Source organism: Pelmatolapia mariae, linkage group LG23 (genome assembly GCF_036321145.2).
Source record: "Pelmatolapia mariae isolate MD_Pm_ZW linkage group LG23, Pm_UMD_F_2, whole genome shotgun sequence".
Classification (NCBI taxonomy): domain Eukaryota; kingdom Metazoa; phylum Chordata; class Actinopteri; order Cichliformes; family Cichlidae; genus Pelmatolapia; species Pelmatolapia mariae.
The window spans coordinates 50,223,463-50,242,072 of NC_086246.1; the positions used below are offsets into that span (position 1 = coordinate 50,223,463).

The window sequence follows — 18,610 nt, forward strand, 5'->3', positions numbered from 1 at the left end:
TTTGTTCTACTTGTTGATATGCCAAAAGGAAAATGGCAAGCACCACTGATTGATTGGGTGTAATTATAACCCCGACACTGGATATTTGCACAGCCATTATTGATGTCTGGCTGCTGAATGGGACATTGTAAGCAAAATTCTAAATAAATGGGATTCTTATTCCTATAGGGAGGCGTTTATCCCTATAGGAGAGGGCCTAAAGTTTCCTGTTGCTGCCAGTTGTGTGTGTGTGTGTGAAGACGACCAGATACCGACTGTCTGGCCATTAGTGATGTCAGCTCCGCTCTAAGAACTGTACATGAATGTTCTCGCATGCACGAGCACCTGCTTTGGCAGAATGATATTTCCATAGTGCACGCTTGCACACAAAAGAGACGTCCTGCATAAAATAATTGCCGGGATCGTGCTGTGTGTCAGTTTATCAAAGGTTACTTAAACAGCAGCCACGTCTGTTACATGAAGTAATTATTACATTTATGTATAACACAGTTATACGTCTGACAGTTCTTGGCTCATACTGAACGTTACTGAAGTGTATGTATTTTTATAACGATCTTATTGCAGCTACATTGTAACGTTTCGCACTGAACCGCAGCTAACAGCTGCAAAAAGATTCAGAGAAGTCCTCGATTCCCGTGAAGAAGAGAACATCCCATGATTCAACAGTTTGCAGAACCACATGTAGCACCGGTAAGCTGAGGCCATCATTATCAGTCACTTGTCTTCAGTGTTGGGAAGGTTACTTTTAAAATGTATTCCACTACAGATTACAGATTACATGCCCCAAAATGTATTTTGTAACATATGAATACTTTGGATTATTCATATGTTATCATTGAATAATAACATATGCTTTTTACAATATAATATCATGCTTTTTACAACTACATGAATGTACTATTGCTGTGTGATTTATTACTATTACTGAAGGTTACTCTCCATACCAATACCAACTAGATGTTTAAATCTTAATATAAATGAGTAACAGTAGGTGGACATTAGGTAAGGCTGCACTTTTTGCAGCGATCTCGTATAGAAAACTATTCTGCGCGTATATAAAACAGGTCCGCGGCTCCGAACCGTAGTAAAGGGACCTCTGGCTAATACGTCGGGTTCGTGTCGGGCTCGTAGCTGAAAACTAGCTTTACTTTGTTGTCTGGGTCAACTTTGCTAGCGAGAGACAGAGAGAGGCGTTGAAAGGCTGCTCCAACGGAACTTATTGTTTTAGAGGAAAACACGAACACGGTGTACAGTCGAGTCTTACTTACAACTGGGCTCGTCTTTTTGGCTGCAGTGGTTATTATTATATTTACATGCTTCCAGCTCCCGTTTCTGCTCCGTGACAACTTAAACAATTTTTTGAATAATAATTTTTAAAAATATTTCTTCACGTCATGCGGTCGCAAGTAGGGGTGACATGAGACACAGGCATTAGAGCCTCTTAATGCGTGTTTTGTTTGGGTTTCCACCGGCGTGGAAACTAAAAATAGAGAGGGCATAGCCTAAAATATGAAACAGGAAAAGACCGCCGTGTAATCCCTTTATTTCAAGAAAGTAACTGTATTCTGAATACCACCTTTTTAAACGATAACTGTAACTGTAACTGACTCACTTCATTGAGGTTTGTGGGCATTTGCACAGCTCATTTCAATCTGGCTGCTGTCAGGACTTTGACAGGGTCATTGCAGAACCTCGATTCTTCTTTTTTCAGTTATTCTGGTGTAGATTTGCTACTGTGCTCATGATCATTGTCCTGTTGTGTGACCCAAATTTGGGCTAAGCTCTAGCTGTCATACCGATGGCCTCACATGTGATGTACTTTGCTATACAGAGGAGTTTATGGTTAACTCAGTGATTGTAAGGTGGCCAGCTCCTCCACCCTCCTCCTTTGGACATCCCATTTCATTAGGAGCAGCTGACTGAAGCAGTCAGGGTGTGTTTAGTTTATCCTGTAAAAACTTTCTTTTCACATGGCTGTACATGCACTTTGACAATCCATCAAGCACAGCAGACAGGCATGCTGCTTTCAGGGATGCTGTGTTTGTAGCTGAATATCTCCTTTGTACTGATTTGTGTGTGGATGCGGAGCTGGGAGCTTTCAGACCGTGTGGCACAAAGATCCAGTGGAACGGTAACACAGAAACTCTTTTGAATCATAAAAATAATTGAAACCATAATAAATGATAAGAATATTTTAGAAAATGTGTCACAGATAAAGGAAACGCTATAGGCACCATAAACCCAGATAGAGCCATTAAAAAGTATTCCTCTATAAAGTATAATGGGCACATAAATGATCCCGCTCTGCCATTTCAGTGCAGCATGTGCGATACTCCAGCCACTGTCTCCTGTTCTAAAATGACTTACAGTTTATTTGTCAGCAATATAGCTCAAACTGCTCTGATGTGAGTACAGAAGTGGGTTAAAAAAGCTGAACACGAACGTGTTCTGGTGCTTAAATCGACTGCCAGGTTGCCGATTATGCAAATGTGTTACGGTAACAAAACAATGAGACAGTTCGACCGTCTCCAACTGGATTATCTCGAGTATTCTGATGTGATTTCCCTCCATATTCAGCCAGGAGGAAACAGAACAAGATTTTGTGGGTGTGCATGACAACATATCAGCACAACAGGAATGATAATCCTTCCCCCTCTCAACAGTGAGTCAGTTCGTTCCTGTAATCTCAGACATTTATTACATTAGAGGCGGACCCCCAGCCTGTCTTTAAACAATGTGTGGTGTACTGTCGCTCGCTGTGCTTAAGTACGGTGCTTACATGCTGCTGTCTGGACCGAAGCATCAATACGTCCTCATGTTTCTCTGAACAGCAGTGAAATCATATCTCTGAAGATCCTTTTCTGTAGCTTTGAAACAGCTGCTACACGGTTTTTTTTATCCATTATGGGCTGAAATACTTTGTGGTCAGTTTGTTCACAGTGATAAAAAAGCTTTAGACACACTCCTGGAAATATCTGTGTCCCAACAACATATCGTTTAGGCTTTCTTCTTCAGCCTCAGAGCAGATCATTTGTTTGTGCCTAGCCCTTAGTGAAATGCATCCTAAGATGTTTACTGAGTTGAAGGAAGGCAGAAAATTGACCTGGCCCTCAACTGATCACTTCCTTAAATCTTCTGAAAGCACCATCTGGTTTTAAACTCCAAACGAACGCAGCTGTAGGACGACAGAGAGAAACCAGATGGCGCAGAATGCGAACCTAAACTCTGACTTCATGTACAGATTGGGTTCTATCTCATCACACGAACACAAAGACCACCTCTGTTTCAGTCACACTCACTGATCACTCTGTTAGGCGCACCTTGCATGCGTTTGAGGACGGTGAACTCATCGTCATGTTCAAGAAACCAGCCTGAGTTTTGTCACATGGTGTGTTATCCTGCAGGAAGCAGGTAAACAGGTGAACACCAGCAAAGTTACACAGGTAGGCTGTGACATTTAGACCATGCTCAGCTGATACTAAGGGGTCCAGAAATATCCCCCTGAAGTGTTGCTACAGACATGGATCCTTGCATTTGTTACCTGTTGAAGTTCAGGCTCTGGCTGCTGGGCTTGGGTCAGCATGCACGCAGCTCTATCATCACTAGCTTAGCGTTAGCATGCTGTCAGAGCAGATGCTTGCAAAGAGTTGCATTCACTGTATAATGTAGTTATGTCTGTCCTGGGTGCAGTTTGCACTTTACCATCGTGCTTGTGTCCTTTTGTGAAATAAAAATAAAAGTAACGTCCACATTTCCTCTCCTCAGAAGCTGTATCGCTGCACCGCTCCACCAGTTTACCCCTCCTGCATTCAAACTGAAATCGACTGGCTGTAGGAAAAAACAAGCATGTGTCTTTTTACACACACAACATTTATTTTTATTTATTATTATTATTATCATTATTTATTTATTTTTTTTTGCATGGACTTGCTGCCATGTCATTGGTTGATAGTGTATGCTGCTGTTTTTCAGGACTGAACTCCAAACTTTGTCATGCTGGGGCAGAATGCATGAACTGTGCATTTCACCATATTTGGGCAAAAATGCAGGACTGGTTTAAGAGTCGATAAAGATATTTGGGATGATATGAAACTGGACTGATCTGCAACGTATATTAAATAACGCTGACCTAGTGGAGCATGCTGCACACTTCTTAGATCCACCCTTGAATTCTATATGTGACCTGTGACTCACTTTCAGAAGACGGGCCTTTGGGTGGAGTATTCCTTGATATTGATTTCTGTATTAGTCAGCCACGCATCTCTGCAAGGAAATTAGAAACGTGTCACAGAAATGACGTCAAGGCTGAAAATGAAAGACACAATTTATAAAACAGTGTCATTTCCCTTCAGCAGTACAGCTGTACGGACATGTAGCAGTATTTTTTTTACGAGCACATCCCGAGTGAGTTCCTGTTTTTCTTTTCTTTTCTGGGCTCTTCTTACACCCAGTCCTTCTGCACCACATGTGCCACCGAGTTGTCGCAGTGCTGATAGCAACCAATCACAAGCTCCCCCGTGTAGCTTTTTTGCCTCACCCGCTGCCTTCCCCTCTCCTCAGACAGTACATCATTAGCTGTCTGCTGAACACCTGGAGGCAAAGCCAGCAAGGTAATTATTGAGGGCATAGCCACGTCTGCACGCAACCGTCATTAACCCATCGTACCTCATTTAGAAGAGTGAAAAGGCCTTGTTGTTGTAAGGGGAGAATGAGAGAGCAGCAGCATGGATTGGTGATCAGCCCCTGACACGTTATAGAAATGATACAACAAATGTCTCTCAGGCTCGAGCTAATAAAGCCTGGAATTTGCTGTTGCTTTTTCATCGGGCACCCAGACCTGGAGCCATGCCAGGACCAAGGATGAGGGAGTTTTATCCCCTGCACTTAACGGCAGAGATGCAGGATTTCACGAAGAGGGGGGAATCACACAAACAGACACACACAACTAGCTATAACTTGCTCGGTTCCCCAGCCACAAAAACAAAGCAGACGAGAGAGTGAGCTTAGGGTATCTGTGCATGTTTAACCTTGAGCGTGTGCACGTGCATCTTTTATGTGCAAGACTACATGTCATTATTTGTCATTTTACATTGATTTAACGCTGAATAATGAGCATGTGTGTGTGTGTGTGCGTGCTTCCTGCATATTTTGCCACAACACAATCACCTCAAGCCCTGCGTGGGCGAAAGCAGGATTCTTCCTTCCTCACCTTCACCGCTTCATTTCCAGTCGACGCTGACGAGCCCGTGCAGCTTTCAGACGTCATGAACGGGAATGCCTGCATGACAGACTGCCAGGAGACTGGAACATCTCTGAAATCGTTATTGATAAGCAAATGTTTTTAACTTCAGGAAGTCGTGCCAGGTGTGTGAAACAAAGAAAGAAGAGGCAATAACTCCTGATCAGCCTAATATTATGTGTTATAAGACTGAAGTCTCACCCAGCATGAATTGTCTTTGAAAAAGACTGTGTGCTGGTGCAGTAACTACTTCAGGTCATTATTAGACAATAGACAGAAAATCCCAGTATCATGTTTGAGCTTTTAAACACACTTCCTGGGGAGCCTAATGGAACTGAGGCTAACTCTCGGGGTATAAGGCTTTATCGCTCTGGCCTACGGGGACACTTTGAGGCATTTAATGTCTGCAAAATCTAGCTGGGAAATTCTAGGAAAGGGATTAAGCCTATTTGCCATCTTGCCTGATCTTTTTTTTATCGCCAACACAGGTTTGTGACTCACTTACCACACTGGCTCTTATCAGTGCACCAATCCACTTGCAGTAATTTATAATAATCCATCGTTCCTACTGTTTCAATAAGTCATTCACTTTCTAACGCTGTACCCGTTTAATTTTTAAAGAGGTTTTTTAAATGAAAATTTAGTTTTAGCATTGCAGGCAGACGGGACACCAAGAATGTCATTTTCTTGCAACAGTTGAGTCATAGCGTGATGACTGCATGTAGTCTGTGCCTGCTCAAACAACACCAGCCTTCAAACGATTAGCAGAGAATTAAAGTGTTAAAAGCTTGATAAATAATAACTGGAGATGCTTCTTCCTTGGTCATTAACTTTAGGAGGACTTATCATGTAAACAGGTCTTTCTTTTAGGATATACTTCAAAAACCTGAGAGAATTAACCATGTGTCTTATATTAAGAGTGGGAACTTCCAAATCTTTTGAACCGCAGATCGCTTTGAGTTTACAGCTAGTGAGAAACCCCCTGTCGCTTGGAGTTATTGCACTGATTCTTTTGTAAAAACAAATAAAGCACTTGCTCGCATGCTGCGCCTTTGCAGAACGGCAGACGACTACTTTTGATTTGTAAAAATACTTTCCTCCATCTCAGATCAGTGTGCGTCAGCAGGAGAAATACAGTACAGTACAGTAGCCTGTATAATTTAAGGGTACATACTATCTGCTGAACCTTATCTCCTCGTGCTGCCAGACAGTCATAATGAATTTATCAATTAGCCCTGGCTGCGTATGCCCTTGGGGCTGCAGTCCCAGCCCTCACCCCCTCTGCACTGAACTCCAATCAGTCATCCTGTCAGAAACACAGGAAATGGTGAGCAGGCTGGAAATGGCTGTTAGGAAAAGCTTTTGAAACTACAGAAAGAAGCATTACATGTATAGCGACATGCCTGCAGAATACAGATTAAGCTTTCTTTAGGCAGACTAAAATAATCATTTAAACGTGCTGAAATATGTATATTTGGTATATTTAGTAAATCTAGAATTGATATTAAGGTCTGTATAATGTCTGCTTTCAGTCTATGAAGGTTTAAGTGATACTGAATCATCTGATCGTTTGCAGGAGGGGGTCAACGCTCTGATGAGGTGCCTCCCTCCAGAGGTAAGCAGAGGTACTATCCTACTGAAAAGAGCAGCCACGCATGGATAAAGCAAAATAAACTTTATTTATATTTCTTAAACAGAAGTAGTACAAAAAACAACTTAAATGTACATATTTTATATTCACATAAACAATAATCTATCAATATCGTGCAATAATAGAAAAGTACAGTGAATGTAAATTATCATATACAGTTACAAAAGAATGCATAGTTATGCAAAAAAAATAAAAATTTCTTGTAACATTGTTGCAAACTGGAATATTGTGAGGATATTATTGGAGCGTTTAGTCAGCAGTGCATGTGCATTTCATGAAGCAGTGAACATTCAAACCAAAACTGAGAGGAAACGGTTAGATGTGTATCGGTGCACACAGGTTGGTTTACTTGGGAGGGGAACGTTGTGGTTTAACCACTTGAAACTGACAGGCAGCTGGTGGTGGTGCTCAGCCTATATTTTCTAGGTGCCCTGCGAGTTTTGCTTGGGGTGGATGGCGGGGAGGCCACACTCAGGTTCCTGACCTTATTAAAACTGTTCCTCAGACTGTCCCTCCTGCTCTCTGAGGTGCTGCTGGTCTCCTTTGATGTGAATGTGTCTGGGTGGCAGAGGCCAGCCCTCAGGCAGCAGCAGCAGAGCAGCTCAGCGATGGCTTTTCTCATCTCGCTGCTGCCCAGGGCGTAGATGATGGGGTTCAGGCCCGAGTTGAGGACGGCCAGGGAGATGCAAAATTCAGCGCTGAATAGCAGTGCGCACTGGCGGGAGACACAGAAGAAATCTACCAGTAACAGCATGAAGAGCGGCCCCCAGCAGAGCATAAAGACCCCGACAATGGTGATAACAGTCTTCAGCAGAGCTAAGGAGCGCTTGCGACTGCGCTGGGGCGCTAGCTGAGCACTCTTGTGCACGTGGCAGTAGATGGCACCATAGAGCACACCGATAGCCAGAAGGATGAGGAAAAAAATAATGAGAGAAAAAAAGATGTAAGTCTTGGAGTAGAGAGGAAGCAGGGTGGAGCATCCATCCAGGCTGCACACACAGTTCCAGCCCAGCAAGGGGAGAAAGCCAATAACCAGCGCCAAACCCCAACAAAGCGCTACCAAGCCATAGATTCGATAGTAGGTCTTTCTGGTTGACTTCTGGGGAAGTGGCTTCATCATAGTGGTGTAACGCTCCACAGCAATCAGCAGCAAACTGAATATGGAGGCTGCCAGGGCCACAAACAGCATGCCCTCCCTGAAGAGCCACAGAGCAGGCGTCAGGCGAAAGGTCTGGCTGCCAGACAAGCAGATGTTCACCAGGTAAGCGGCTCCGGTGAGGAGATCGCTGAGTGTGATGTTGGCAATGCAAACATACACCCAACGACGGCTGCGGCGGATGCGGGAGATGACGGCCACCAGCACCAGGAGATTCTCCAGGATGATGAAAATGCTGAAGAACAGGAAGACGGCCACGGAGACACTGATCTGGTTCTGGGAGTTCGCGATGGTCCTGTTCTGCAGACGGCCGGTGTAGTTGTAATGCCTCAGGATCACGTGGTTGAGCCCAGTTGCAGCGCTGGTGACATTTGGTGCGGCGCTGTTGCTCTGGTAGGTGGGTATGTTGTACATGTGAGGGCAGGAGGAAGGGGACGTGAGGGAGGACAAGGCACTCATGATGGGAAAACTGAGCCGGCCGGTCGGATGAAGGATTTGGGCGAGAACAGGCTGAACCGAGCTGCACGGGAATTAGTGCGAAACTCCTGTGAGTAAACAGGCTATGGGCGCACTCTAACCACTGGAGCTCGCTGCCTGTGAGCAACAAACACCTGAGAATAAAAGCAGAAGAAAACAAAGAAACAATAGTGATTTCTGTATGAAAATCAAAGCCATGAAAGAAATTTCCCTCACTCTCAGTACTGCACTCTGAGCCGCTTCATTGCAAAGTTTCAGTCAGTTTAAAAGGCCTCATTTAAATGTCTCCCGAACGCTGCAGTCTCCACCTATCTGCGGTTAACACAGGATGAGTGAAAAGTGGGGGCATTTAAATCACCACATGAAGGAAAAACATGTTTTTTTTTTGTTATCAAGAATGCAAAACAATAATTGCTTAAAATTCCCACGCTTAAAATTAACGAAATTATAATAAATAATTACCAACCAAAAAAAAAAGAAGGTTTTTTTTCTTTCTTTTTTTATATATATAAAAATATTTGAAGAAATGCAGCTTTGCCGTTGTGCTGAAATTGTATTCAATAATATCTGAGTGGAAAAAATATATATTTGACTACATCTTACACCAAGTTTAATCTTTATAGCAAATGTTATAATTAATTAATTAATTGGCGTTATATTGGAATTTATGTTTAAAAGTTATGGGTGTAATTTTTGTTTTTTTTCCTGTTATAAATATAAATTTGATTCGATTTGAATTTGACTTCATTGCAGAGCTGCAGTGAGGTGAAGGTGCAGTGGTGAGTGCTTACCTCTGGCCGCTCTTGGTGATGCTGAGTGTGTGATAGTGCAGCTGCTGTCGCTGACTAAAGAGTTTTTTGCAGTACAGTCTTACTTACATGGGGAAGTAAGCCCGACACACCCAAAACACACACACACAAATTCACACACACACACACACACACACACACACACACACACACACACACACATTCACACATGCATAACAGAGAGGCTGCACATGTTCCATCACTGTGTAACGAGAAAAAACAAGTGATTATTTCCCCGTCTGCAACATTTTTTTCTGGTTTATTAACATTCTTATTTATTTTTTCCCAGGACGTCACGCATTGTTACCGCTACTGCCAATCAAATCTATTGCTTAAGTCGTTCTATGGCCTGTAACGGGAAAGACTGTTTCAAAACCCGTGCCAGTTGTAAACTAGTTGTAAATTTTTGCTATGCAATAAGGATATGGGGAAAGACCCACTTGCACTGGCCTCTTGCTGAGTTATGACAATTTCTTTTCTCAAATATAAGAAAATAAAAGGGAAAATACAAGAGAAAAACAGGAACTCAGATGAAAAGGTGCCCCTCCCTGTAGATAGTGAGGTTTCATACTATATATCTTCTCTTGCAGCTGGGGCTGTTGGCTTGGGTGTGCAGGCCGCACTTACATTGTTCACACATAGCCACCACGCATGAAACCCTTGTCTTCTGTAAACCCCCTGCCATGCGCCAGTGGGCCCCCAACCACATGCGAGGCAGACATTACTGCTGAAGCTGTGACCATTTTCAAGCCATAAACACACAAACACAAGAAGTGCCCTGCAAGAAGCAGAAAGCAGTGGCAGACCCCAAAATTAAGAAACCAAATTTCAGACATGAGCAAAACCAGAGCTCGTGGCCGAACACGAGTGACGTTTTCAAAGAGCTGTTGTTATGCATTTAATGCTCCAGCCAAGCAGGCTGTAATTGTGCTGCTGCACTGTAATTATCATTTATCAAATGCCAAAAAAAGTCAAATGATACCAATCATACCAGCGCCCAATTATTCTTATAAGCAGATATCCCTTTTTATTCTCGCAGTCGCCTGCGTCTGCATGAATTATTCCAGTTTGCACGGTTTGTTTAACAAACAGCGAGACAAGGTCGCCCATGCATATATATTTGACCTACATTGTGTGTACTGTAATTAACTACATAATTTCTGTGCTGTCCCCCTGCGAAACTAACACAACTTCTCCTTTTTTAGTGTTGAAGACACGTCCTCCATCATGGTCGATAGAGGACTTGTGTTACTCTGTATAGATCTAAAGGTGGTGGCGAAACTGTTATTGTGAATAAACTGAGGAAAAAGAAAAACACCCGGAAAATGTACAACAAGCTACAACATCCTGAGGTGTCAACAACACCCACGACTGTTGAAAACGCCCTTACTCTGAAAATACAACTTCAAAGCACTCCATAACCACAATGTGCGTATCTGGCCACAACTGCATGAGTGTGTGTTTTTTCTTCTTCACTGATAAGCAGTCCAGCTCTGCAGGTCTCCACTTCAAGGGATTTAAACAAAAGTGCGTCCTCAACTATGACCAGCGATATTACTGTTTCCAGTGACAGCCACCAAATTACTGCCAAGCATCTTTTAAATGTGTGTACTGCTGAGGATTACAAAGGGCCTGTGCCTATCCTTGTACGCAACACCAGCAGACTCAGGCCTGCAGAGGAAAACCTATACCAGCATGCAAACTAAAGCTAAGGTGAAAATGCATGAATGCAGAGGAGAGCAGCTGATGGGTCACCAATAGGGAATCAATTATTCTAAAGAACAAGTCACCATGTTGCTACAATATCGTACTCACGAAATTTGTTCTTGCCAGGTCTTTGTTTACAGATTTCAGACTTCCTCTCTTTCTTCTTGTGAAAATATAATCGACGGTGAGTACTTTCATGCCTTAAACACTTAGCAGAGTTAGGAAATCCACAACGTCCTGAAGGCCTGTTTTTCTATGGTGAACTTTTGTGCATTTTTCAAGTTTTCTGTTGAAATTAACACAAATGTGGAGTTGTGCACTTTGGCTTGTTTTTTTGTTGTTGTTGTTGTTGTTTTTTTCCTGCAGTGGTTAACCAATGAAAGATTAAAAAACCCAGAAAATTGCTGTTGTGCCAGTTTTTACATCAGATTATTGACTGTTTTCACCACAGCCAGTGTCACTGACATCACTAACCTTTGATGAGTGATACGAGTGATTGAAAACACCTGCGCTTTCTTCGCTGATGGCGTAATCACACGTGAAGCATTCTTAAAAGCAAAGTAGTGATAACAGCAGTATCCGTTAGTAAGATGCAAGTTCTCCCAAGGAAGGACTTGGAGTGCAGTTTCAAGACATGCAATGCAGAGTTTCCATTTTATTTAAATCCAAGTTCTTTTGACACTTGAAGAAACTGACAGTAGAAAAGTCGTTTATAGAGTCATTGCACAAAGGAAGACAGACTGGTCCACAACACAGACCCTGTGAAAGACGTTTCTCTAACCGGCTGACGTCACCTGCTGATTTGAGAACACCTGTTATGAAAGCTCGAGCTGAACGTTTTACCATCAACATTTCGGTATTTCTAAAGTGGACCTGATGAGGAAGGAGCACATCTGCCTGTGAAATCAGTGATGACACTCCATGCTTATTGGCTAACAACTTCTAATCAACAAGTCACAGCTGATGGACGAAGCCTTGATAGTCTCCCTTTTTGACTCCATTTATAACCAGAATATAAAAACTTATATTCACTGTTACCTGAAACTAGTGACAGAGTCCAGCAATACATCAGGTTTATTGAAGTCACGGGTGGAGGGGTGGGGGCTCCCATTGATTCCTGTACAACTACTAATCTTTTTGCAACCAGTCGCTCCCCTGCTGACCATTTAATAGAATGCAGGTGAAACGGGCAGTCCACACAGGAAGAGATTCACAGTGACGTGACCTCCAGACACTATAGTGAGTCGATGACACTCGGCAGCTAAAATAACCACCTGTGATACAAACTGGGCAGGTTCCAAGTTAAGTGGATAGACAGTCTGTTGGGTGGACGTAGCTGTTTATGTCACCCATCTTATTAAGTCCTGATTTGACCCTGATATTTGCTTCATCACCATTTTGGCTGTAAAAGAAAGGGGTGGCCCATTTCTTTATATTTTGCTAGGAAATAATAAAACCTGTTCTTTTATAGCACTTTTCTACTCATCTGAGCACTCAAAGCACAACTTGTTCATTCACCCATTTGCACAAGCACTTTTTCCTAACTAACATTCACACATCATTCATACTACGATGGATATTTGGCAGGTAGACTGGAGCAGACTAGGGTCAGACCACCAGCAGTAGGTGAGCTGATCTACCACCTGAGCTACAGCCACCCCACCCCACAATGGGAAACAGGTGCAAAAATACATGGAAATGCAGTGTATGAGGCAAAAATAGTGTGAACATTTCGACTGATCTTGAAAGTCAGTGAATTGGGTCAAATGAAGGGCTAGATGCACGTCTCAGGTCCTGCGTCAGGTCTTTTTCATACTTCCATAGAACACGACTCTCACGTGCTGTTTATCTGCTGCTGATCGTTTTTAGGGCTGACACTTCTTCTTTTGTTCTCCACTTGTCCTGTTTCCTCAGTTTCCTTAAGGACACACACTGCATCAACATATGCCGAGTTTTCAGCTAACAGCTGATTGGGAATCACCTTGTTGGTGCAAAAATACCTTTTTGCGCCTGTCAGACTGTTTTGGCATTTTCCATAGATTCAGCCAGAGAAATGGAAACACATCACGTGTTTTTGCAATAAACAGTCTAAACATTTGAAAATGTGTTCTTTGCTAAGTTGTCTGTTATGTGCACTCACAACACTGATTTATCCCTTCAGTTAGGTATTCACAGTTACTCACGGCAAACATTTCTGTGAAGATAGTCAGGTACAAAGACTGTCTAAAGAAAACTTCTCCAGAAAGCTGAAGAGCACTGTAAAAAGATTAGCAAAATATAAAGACATTGGGTGGCTCAAGACATTTGCACATTAGTGTAAATCTGCATGCTCATTAAATATCAATTTGTAATTGACAATGTGTTGTTTCCCAAAGGTAGCCTTCCATTTATGAAAACTGACAAAAAATGCTTTAATGACCCAAAATGAGCGACTGAATTCAGAGAGCTACTTTTCCATTGACTTCTACGTGACAAGAAGTCTTTTGGCAACCACAGCTATCGCCATCTGGTGGTCAGATTAAATGCAGGTTTCAGGTTTTTTCTGACCCAGAAGGCACGTCCGTGTTTCTCCATGTTGTAGGTTCGGGGATGGACACTCATGTCCCATCCTCAACCAACAGTCTAATCAACTCCAGTCAAAGACTGTCATTATAAGGAGTGACTCCTCGTAATGATAAGCAGCTGGTTCTGAAGTCAGTGGCTGATCTGAAAACCAGCAACAAACACTGCTTCCCTTCATTGGCTTCCTGTTAAATCCAGAATTCAAAATCCTGCTCCTCACATACAAGGTCTTAAATAATCAGGCCCCATCTTATCTTAATGACCTTGTAGTACCATATCACCCTATTAGAGCACTTCGCTCTCACACTGCAGGCTTACTTGTTGTTCCTAGAGTATTTAAAAGTAGAATGGGAGGCAGAGCCTTCAGTTTTCAGGCCCCTCTTCTGTGGAACCAGCTTCCAGTTTGGATTCAGGAGACAGACACTATCTCTACTTTCAAGGTTAAGCTTCAAACTTTCCTTTTTGCTAAAGCATATAGTTAGGGCTGGACCAGGTGACCCTGAATCCTCCCTTAGTTATGCTGCAATAGACGTAGGCTGCTGGGGGATTCCCATGATGCACTGGGTTTTTCCTTTCCAGTCACCTTTCTCACTCAGACCTCTTTGCTGAATCATATCTGAATCATATCTGTTATTAATCTCTGTCTCTCTTCCACAGCATGTCTTTATCCTGTCTTTTCTCCTTCTCTCACCCCAACCAATCACAGCAGATGGCCCCGCCCCTCCCTGAGTCTGGCTCTGCTGGAGGTTTCTTCCTGTTAAAAGGGAGTTTTTCCTTCCCACTGTCGCCAAAGTGCTTGTTCATAGGGGGTCATATGATTGTTGGGTTTTTTTTCTCTGTATGTATTATTGTAGGGGCTACCTCACAATATAAAGCGCCTTGAGGCGACTGTTGTTGTGATTTGGCGCTGTATAAATAAAATTGAAGTGAATTGAACACGAAAACTTCACAACATACTGCAAATTTAGATTAGCTTACATATTGGTAAACACTTGCCTGTAACCTGTAGCACTCCACCAGCTAGTTCATATCACATACTTGAATCATTGTTAGACTGTACAAACTGACTGAGACCTGCCTTCCTTCTAATTGTTGGGTCTTTGATGTCACCTTTGACATCTACGAGATAAACGTGAAACAGATCAAATGAGCTGAGTTGAAGAAACAGCTTGATGGTGCAAAGAGCCTGAAGGAGCAGAAAGGTGAGTGTAATGACTCATGGCCTTTATTTGTCACCATAGATTATGAAGGTGACACCAGCTGGTGTCGCAACAGGTGTTTCAGAAGGTGAACATGACTGTTTGGTGTTGAGAGAGCAACATCTGGTGGTGGAAAAGCAATGTTACGGTTAATTTCCTGCTAAGAATAAAAGAATCCAGGAAACGGCTGGACTGTGTGGAAGAACTCTTAGCTTAAAATCTAATCTTAGAATCTCAGTTTTGAGTAAGTTATCTCAGAACTTTGACTTACTTGCTCAAACATCTGAGAAAAAAACTCAAAATTGAGAAAATAACAGAAAAGTTTGAATTACCAAGTTCAAATTTTCAGATAATGAGCCACAAATTTGGCTTTTTTTGTTGTTGACAGAAGCAGGTTGACACTGGACTGTTTTAGGATGCTGGAGTTATTTAAGCTATGGATGGCAGATTTGGTTTTGTTTTTTAAAAAGGTCAATTTTAACTCACAGTTTCACATCTGTATATTTGGAACAGTGGTTTCATAGTAAATTCAGCACACTTTCTATCACACTGTGGGAAAATCCCCCCACAAACCACCACACTCTGACAAATAAAACAAAAAAACAATTAAAACAATGCACAATAGAGCTATGCTAAGCATATTCCCCCATAAAGACTTAAGGTTTGTGCTTAAAATCTTTGTTAGAGACAGCGATAAAATGCTAAAAGAAAGGATGGTCACAAGTTCAAACAAGTTCAAAATGGGCCTGTGGAATGGGGACGATACATCTGCTTTACCTTACTCAAACGAAGTCTGTGCATTTTTCATTTTGTCATTTAAGTGAAGAAAAAATTGTATTTTGTGCTTTTTTTTCTCATGTGCATTTTTATTACAATCCTGGTGATTTTCCTTAATCTGGAAAATCCCTGTGCTAATAAGAATGAAGTGCCTGCCAAGTAAGCTAAAGCAATGAATAAAGGAAAATAAAAATAAATGAGTTTTGTTGTCCCTCCTACCAGGAAGTAGCAAGCAGAACAGAATGTACACAACAGTGTATTTAATGTCAGTCTGTTGTGAGTTGGGTTTTCAAGCTCTTCTCTAAGTCTTTAGCATTTCTCCTGCTTCTGGCGTCCCATCTTCCTCATGTTGCTATCACTTGGTATAGCTGCATCTTGGTAGATCCCACAGTTGATGGTGACGTATGCTATTGGCTTGAAGTTTGAACAATTACTCTATCTACCAGCAGCTGGTTTTGGCCCCTCTGGTATTCCTGCAAATTCCTTTCTGTGCTCAGAACTGAGCCATGTGCCTGTCCGTCTTAGCTCGGGTCGTATACAGAATACAGTGAAACTGGGGTCTCAAACATTAGGCCTGGGGGCCTAGAAAATATTCCAATTTGGCCCAATGAAGAATGAAGAGGGGATAATTTTCAACTTTTAAATGTATTTTAATATGTTTAACAGCTTTTTCCTGCTGATAAAGAGCTCAGCTGTGACAATTATTACTATACCAAAGTAATTAAGTAACAGATAAAGAATTAAATGACAGAGAAGTTCTTGGGTTTTTTTCACTATTAGCTGTAGAAATTTCTGTTTTGCTTTGTTTTGTTTTTTAGTTGACAGATTGAAAATCAGATGGACTTTTCTTTTTCTCCCGTTCTGGGCTCTCCACTCTAGCTTCAACAATTTTCTAAATAATTCAAAAACATTAAAATGTACATGAAAAAAATTAACAGCATTCATCCCACAGTCAAGCAGTTGTTTTGGTGTGAGAATGATGCCTTTAGCATAAATTGCTACAGGAGGAAAAGAAGGCCAGATTATTTAAAGAGTAAAGTGATGATCTGCCAAAAAGTTATTTCTGCTATTTAAGCTGCTGTAAACATGACAACATGAACTTTAGACCAACATAAACTTTGAATATGTTGGCCTATAATCTGTCAGCTATATGTCAAGTATATGAATGATATCAGTTCATTTAAGTCAGAGTGAACAGTCCTGTTTCAAGGTGGATCCGTTTTTGGCAAAGTGAAGTTTATATATCGTTTATTCATCCAGGTAAAATGTGTCATTAGATTAAAAATGTGTTTTTCAAGAGATATCTGGCCAAGAGAGCAGCAGGAACTGAAACAAATATAGCATAACAGTTTAATAAAGATCATTTAAGTGGATTGAACACAGAGTAGGTACAATAACCTACATAAGCAGAAAATTGTAATCAAAAACCAAAACTGCATGTCAGATACAACAGTAAAACAATTATAGATCCCATTGTTTCCTTTTTGATTTTGTTGACACATCTATTATAATTGTTAAACTGTTTTTAAACATCAACAACAACTATAATTCTGCACTATTAAATTGTGTCCCACAACATATGTGCAACCCTGTTGCTAAAATATATTCAGGCTGTTTAAGGAAGAGACAAAAACAGTGAGATGGCATGACAAAGAAGAGGTGACATGTCCAGTCGTTTGCTCAGTGCAGGTCAGTGCAGGTCAAAGGTCAGTCCTCTTTGACACATTTTGTATTTCGCCATTATTTTCTGATGAGACCGAGCATCACTGTAACCACTGTGACCCTGTAACCCGTATGACCAAAGGAAGACAAATAAATGTCAAAGTTTCCTTCCTTTATTTATATAACTACATTTGTCCTTGACTTTCACAGTGCATTACCATCCACTGCTCGCATGTTTTTAAGAGAAAACACTAATGCCAGCACTGATGTGCAAGCCTGATACCATACGTTATAAATATATGTTAAAAGCATATGAAATTTTATTAAATCTGTGGCCCGGAGTATTTATTTGTCACATTAATGTGATAATCTAAAAATACATTTATTATAGCCACTTAGCCATGTTATCCTGTACAGCCCTGTTATCACTTTTAATAAAATAGTCATAAATGTTTTTCTTAACTCACAAGAATTTAATACAGCACCTTTGCATAAGTGTGAATTATTATATGAATAGTGTATTTGGGCAAATATATGAAAATATTTTTTTAAAACTAAAGTGTGTGGTTATTGAAAAGATAGAGTTTAATATTTAAAGTAAAATGTAATATAGAATAAAGAAATTGTATTATTTATGTTTTATTTTTATTTTATTTTCTCATTTTGTAACCGGAAGGTTGCCGGTTCGATCCCCAACTCTCTCTGTCCTGGTCGTTGTGTCCTTGGGCAAGACACTTCACCCTACCGCCTACTGGTGTTGGTCAGAGGGGCCGATGGCGCGATATGGCAGCCTCGCTTCTGTCAGTCTGCCCCAGGGCAGCTGTGGCTACAACTGTAGCTGCCTCCACCAGTGTGTGAATGTGAGAGTGAATGAATAGTGGAATTGTAAAGCGCTTTGGGGGTCTCGAAAAGCGCTATATATATGCAATCCATTACCATTATTATTATTATTATTATTTTACATTGATATTATCCTATCTCTCTCCATATATCTCCATATATATGTTTATATATATGTTTGATGGATGTATCATTAAAATTATAAAATAGAGGCTCAGTTCAATTGTATTACTATTATTTATTTATTTATTTAATACAATTTTTGAAGCCTAAATTGTCCTCTTGACCCTTGAAAGGTTCTGCTATGTGAGGCTAGGTGTAAAGGTTTTGGAATAATAGTAGACGAAAGATCACCCAGCAGCATATACATACGGACTGTACAGAGATGACGTTCAAAGAATCTCGAGTATATTTATTGGGTAAAAAAAAGAGACGCGGTTGCTAGGACAACGGAACGCTCCACTAAAACTAGTGGTGTCAGAATACAAATAATACGCCTCAAAACAAAGTGGAGATGTTAATAGCTATTTT

At 41.3% G+C, this 18,610-nt stretch overlaps 1 protein-coding gene across 1 annotated transcript; it reads right to left on the reverse strand.

The window, feature by feature from the left end:
• Positions 1-7,004: 7,004 nt before the first annotated feature.
• s1pr4 (sphingosine-1-phosphate receptor 4) lies at positions 7,005-9,360 on the reverse strand. Its single transcript, XM_063466888.1, has 2 exons — positions 9,315-9,360; positions 7,005-8,657 (listed from the first exon to the last, which is right to left on the reverse strand). The coding sequence occupies exon 2, from the start codon at positions 8,503-8,505 to the stop codon at positions 7,261-7,263; it is 1,245 nt and encodes a 414-aa protein (XP_063322958.1). The 5' UTR covers positions 8,506-8,657; positions 9,315-9,360; the 3' UTR covers positions 7,005-7,260.
• Positions 9,361-18,610: the final 9,250 nt, after the last annotated feature.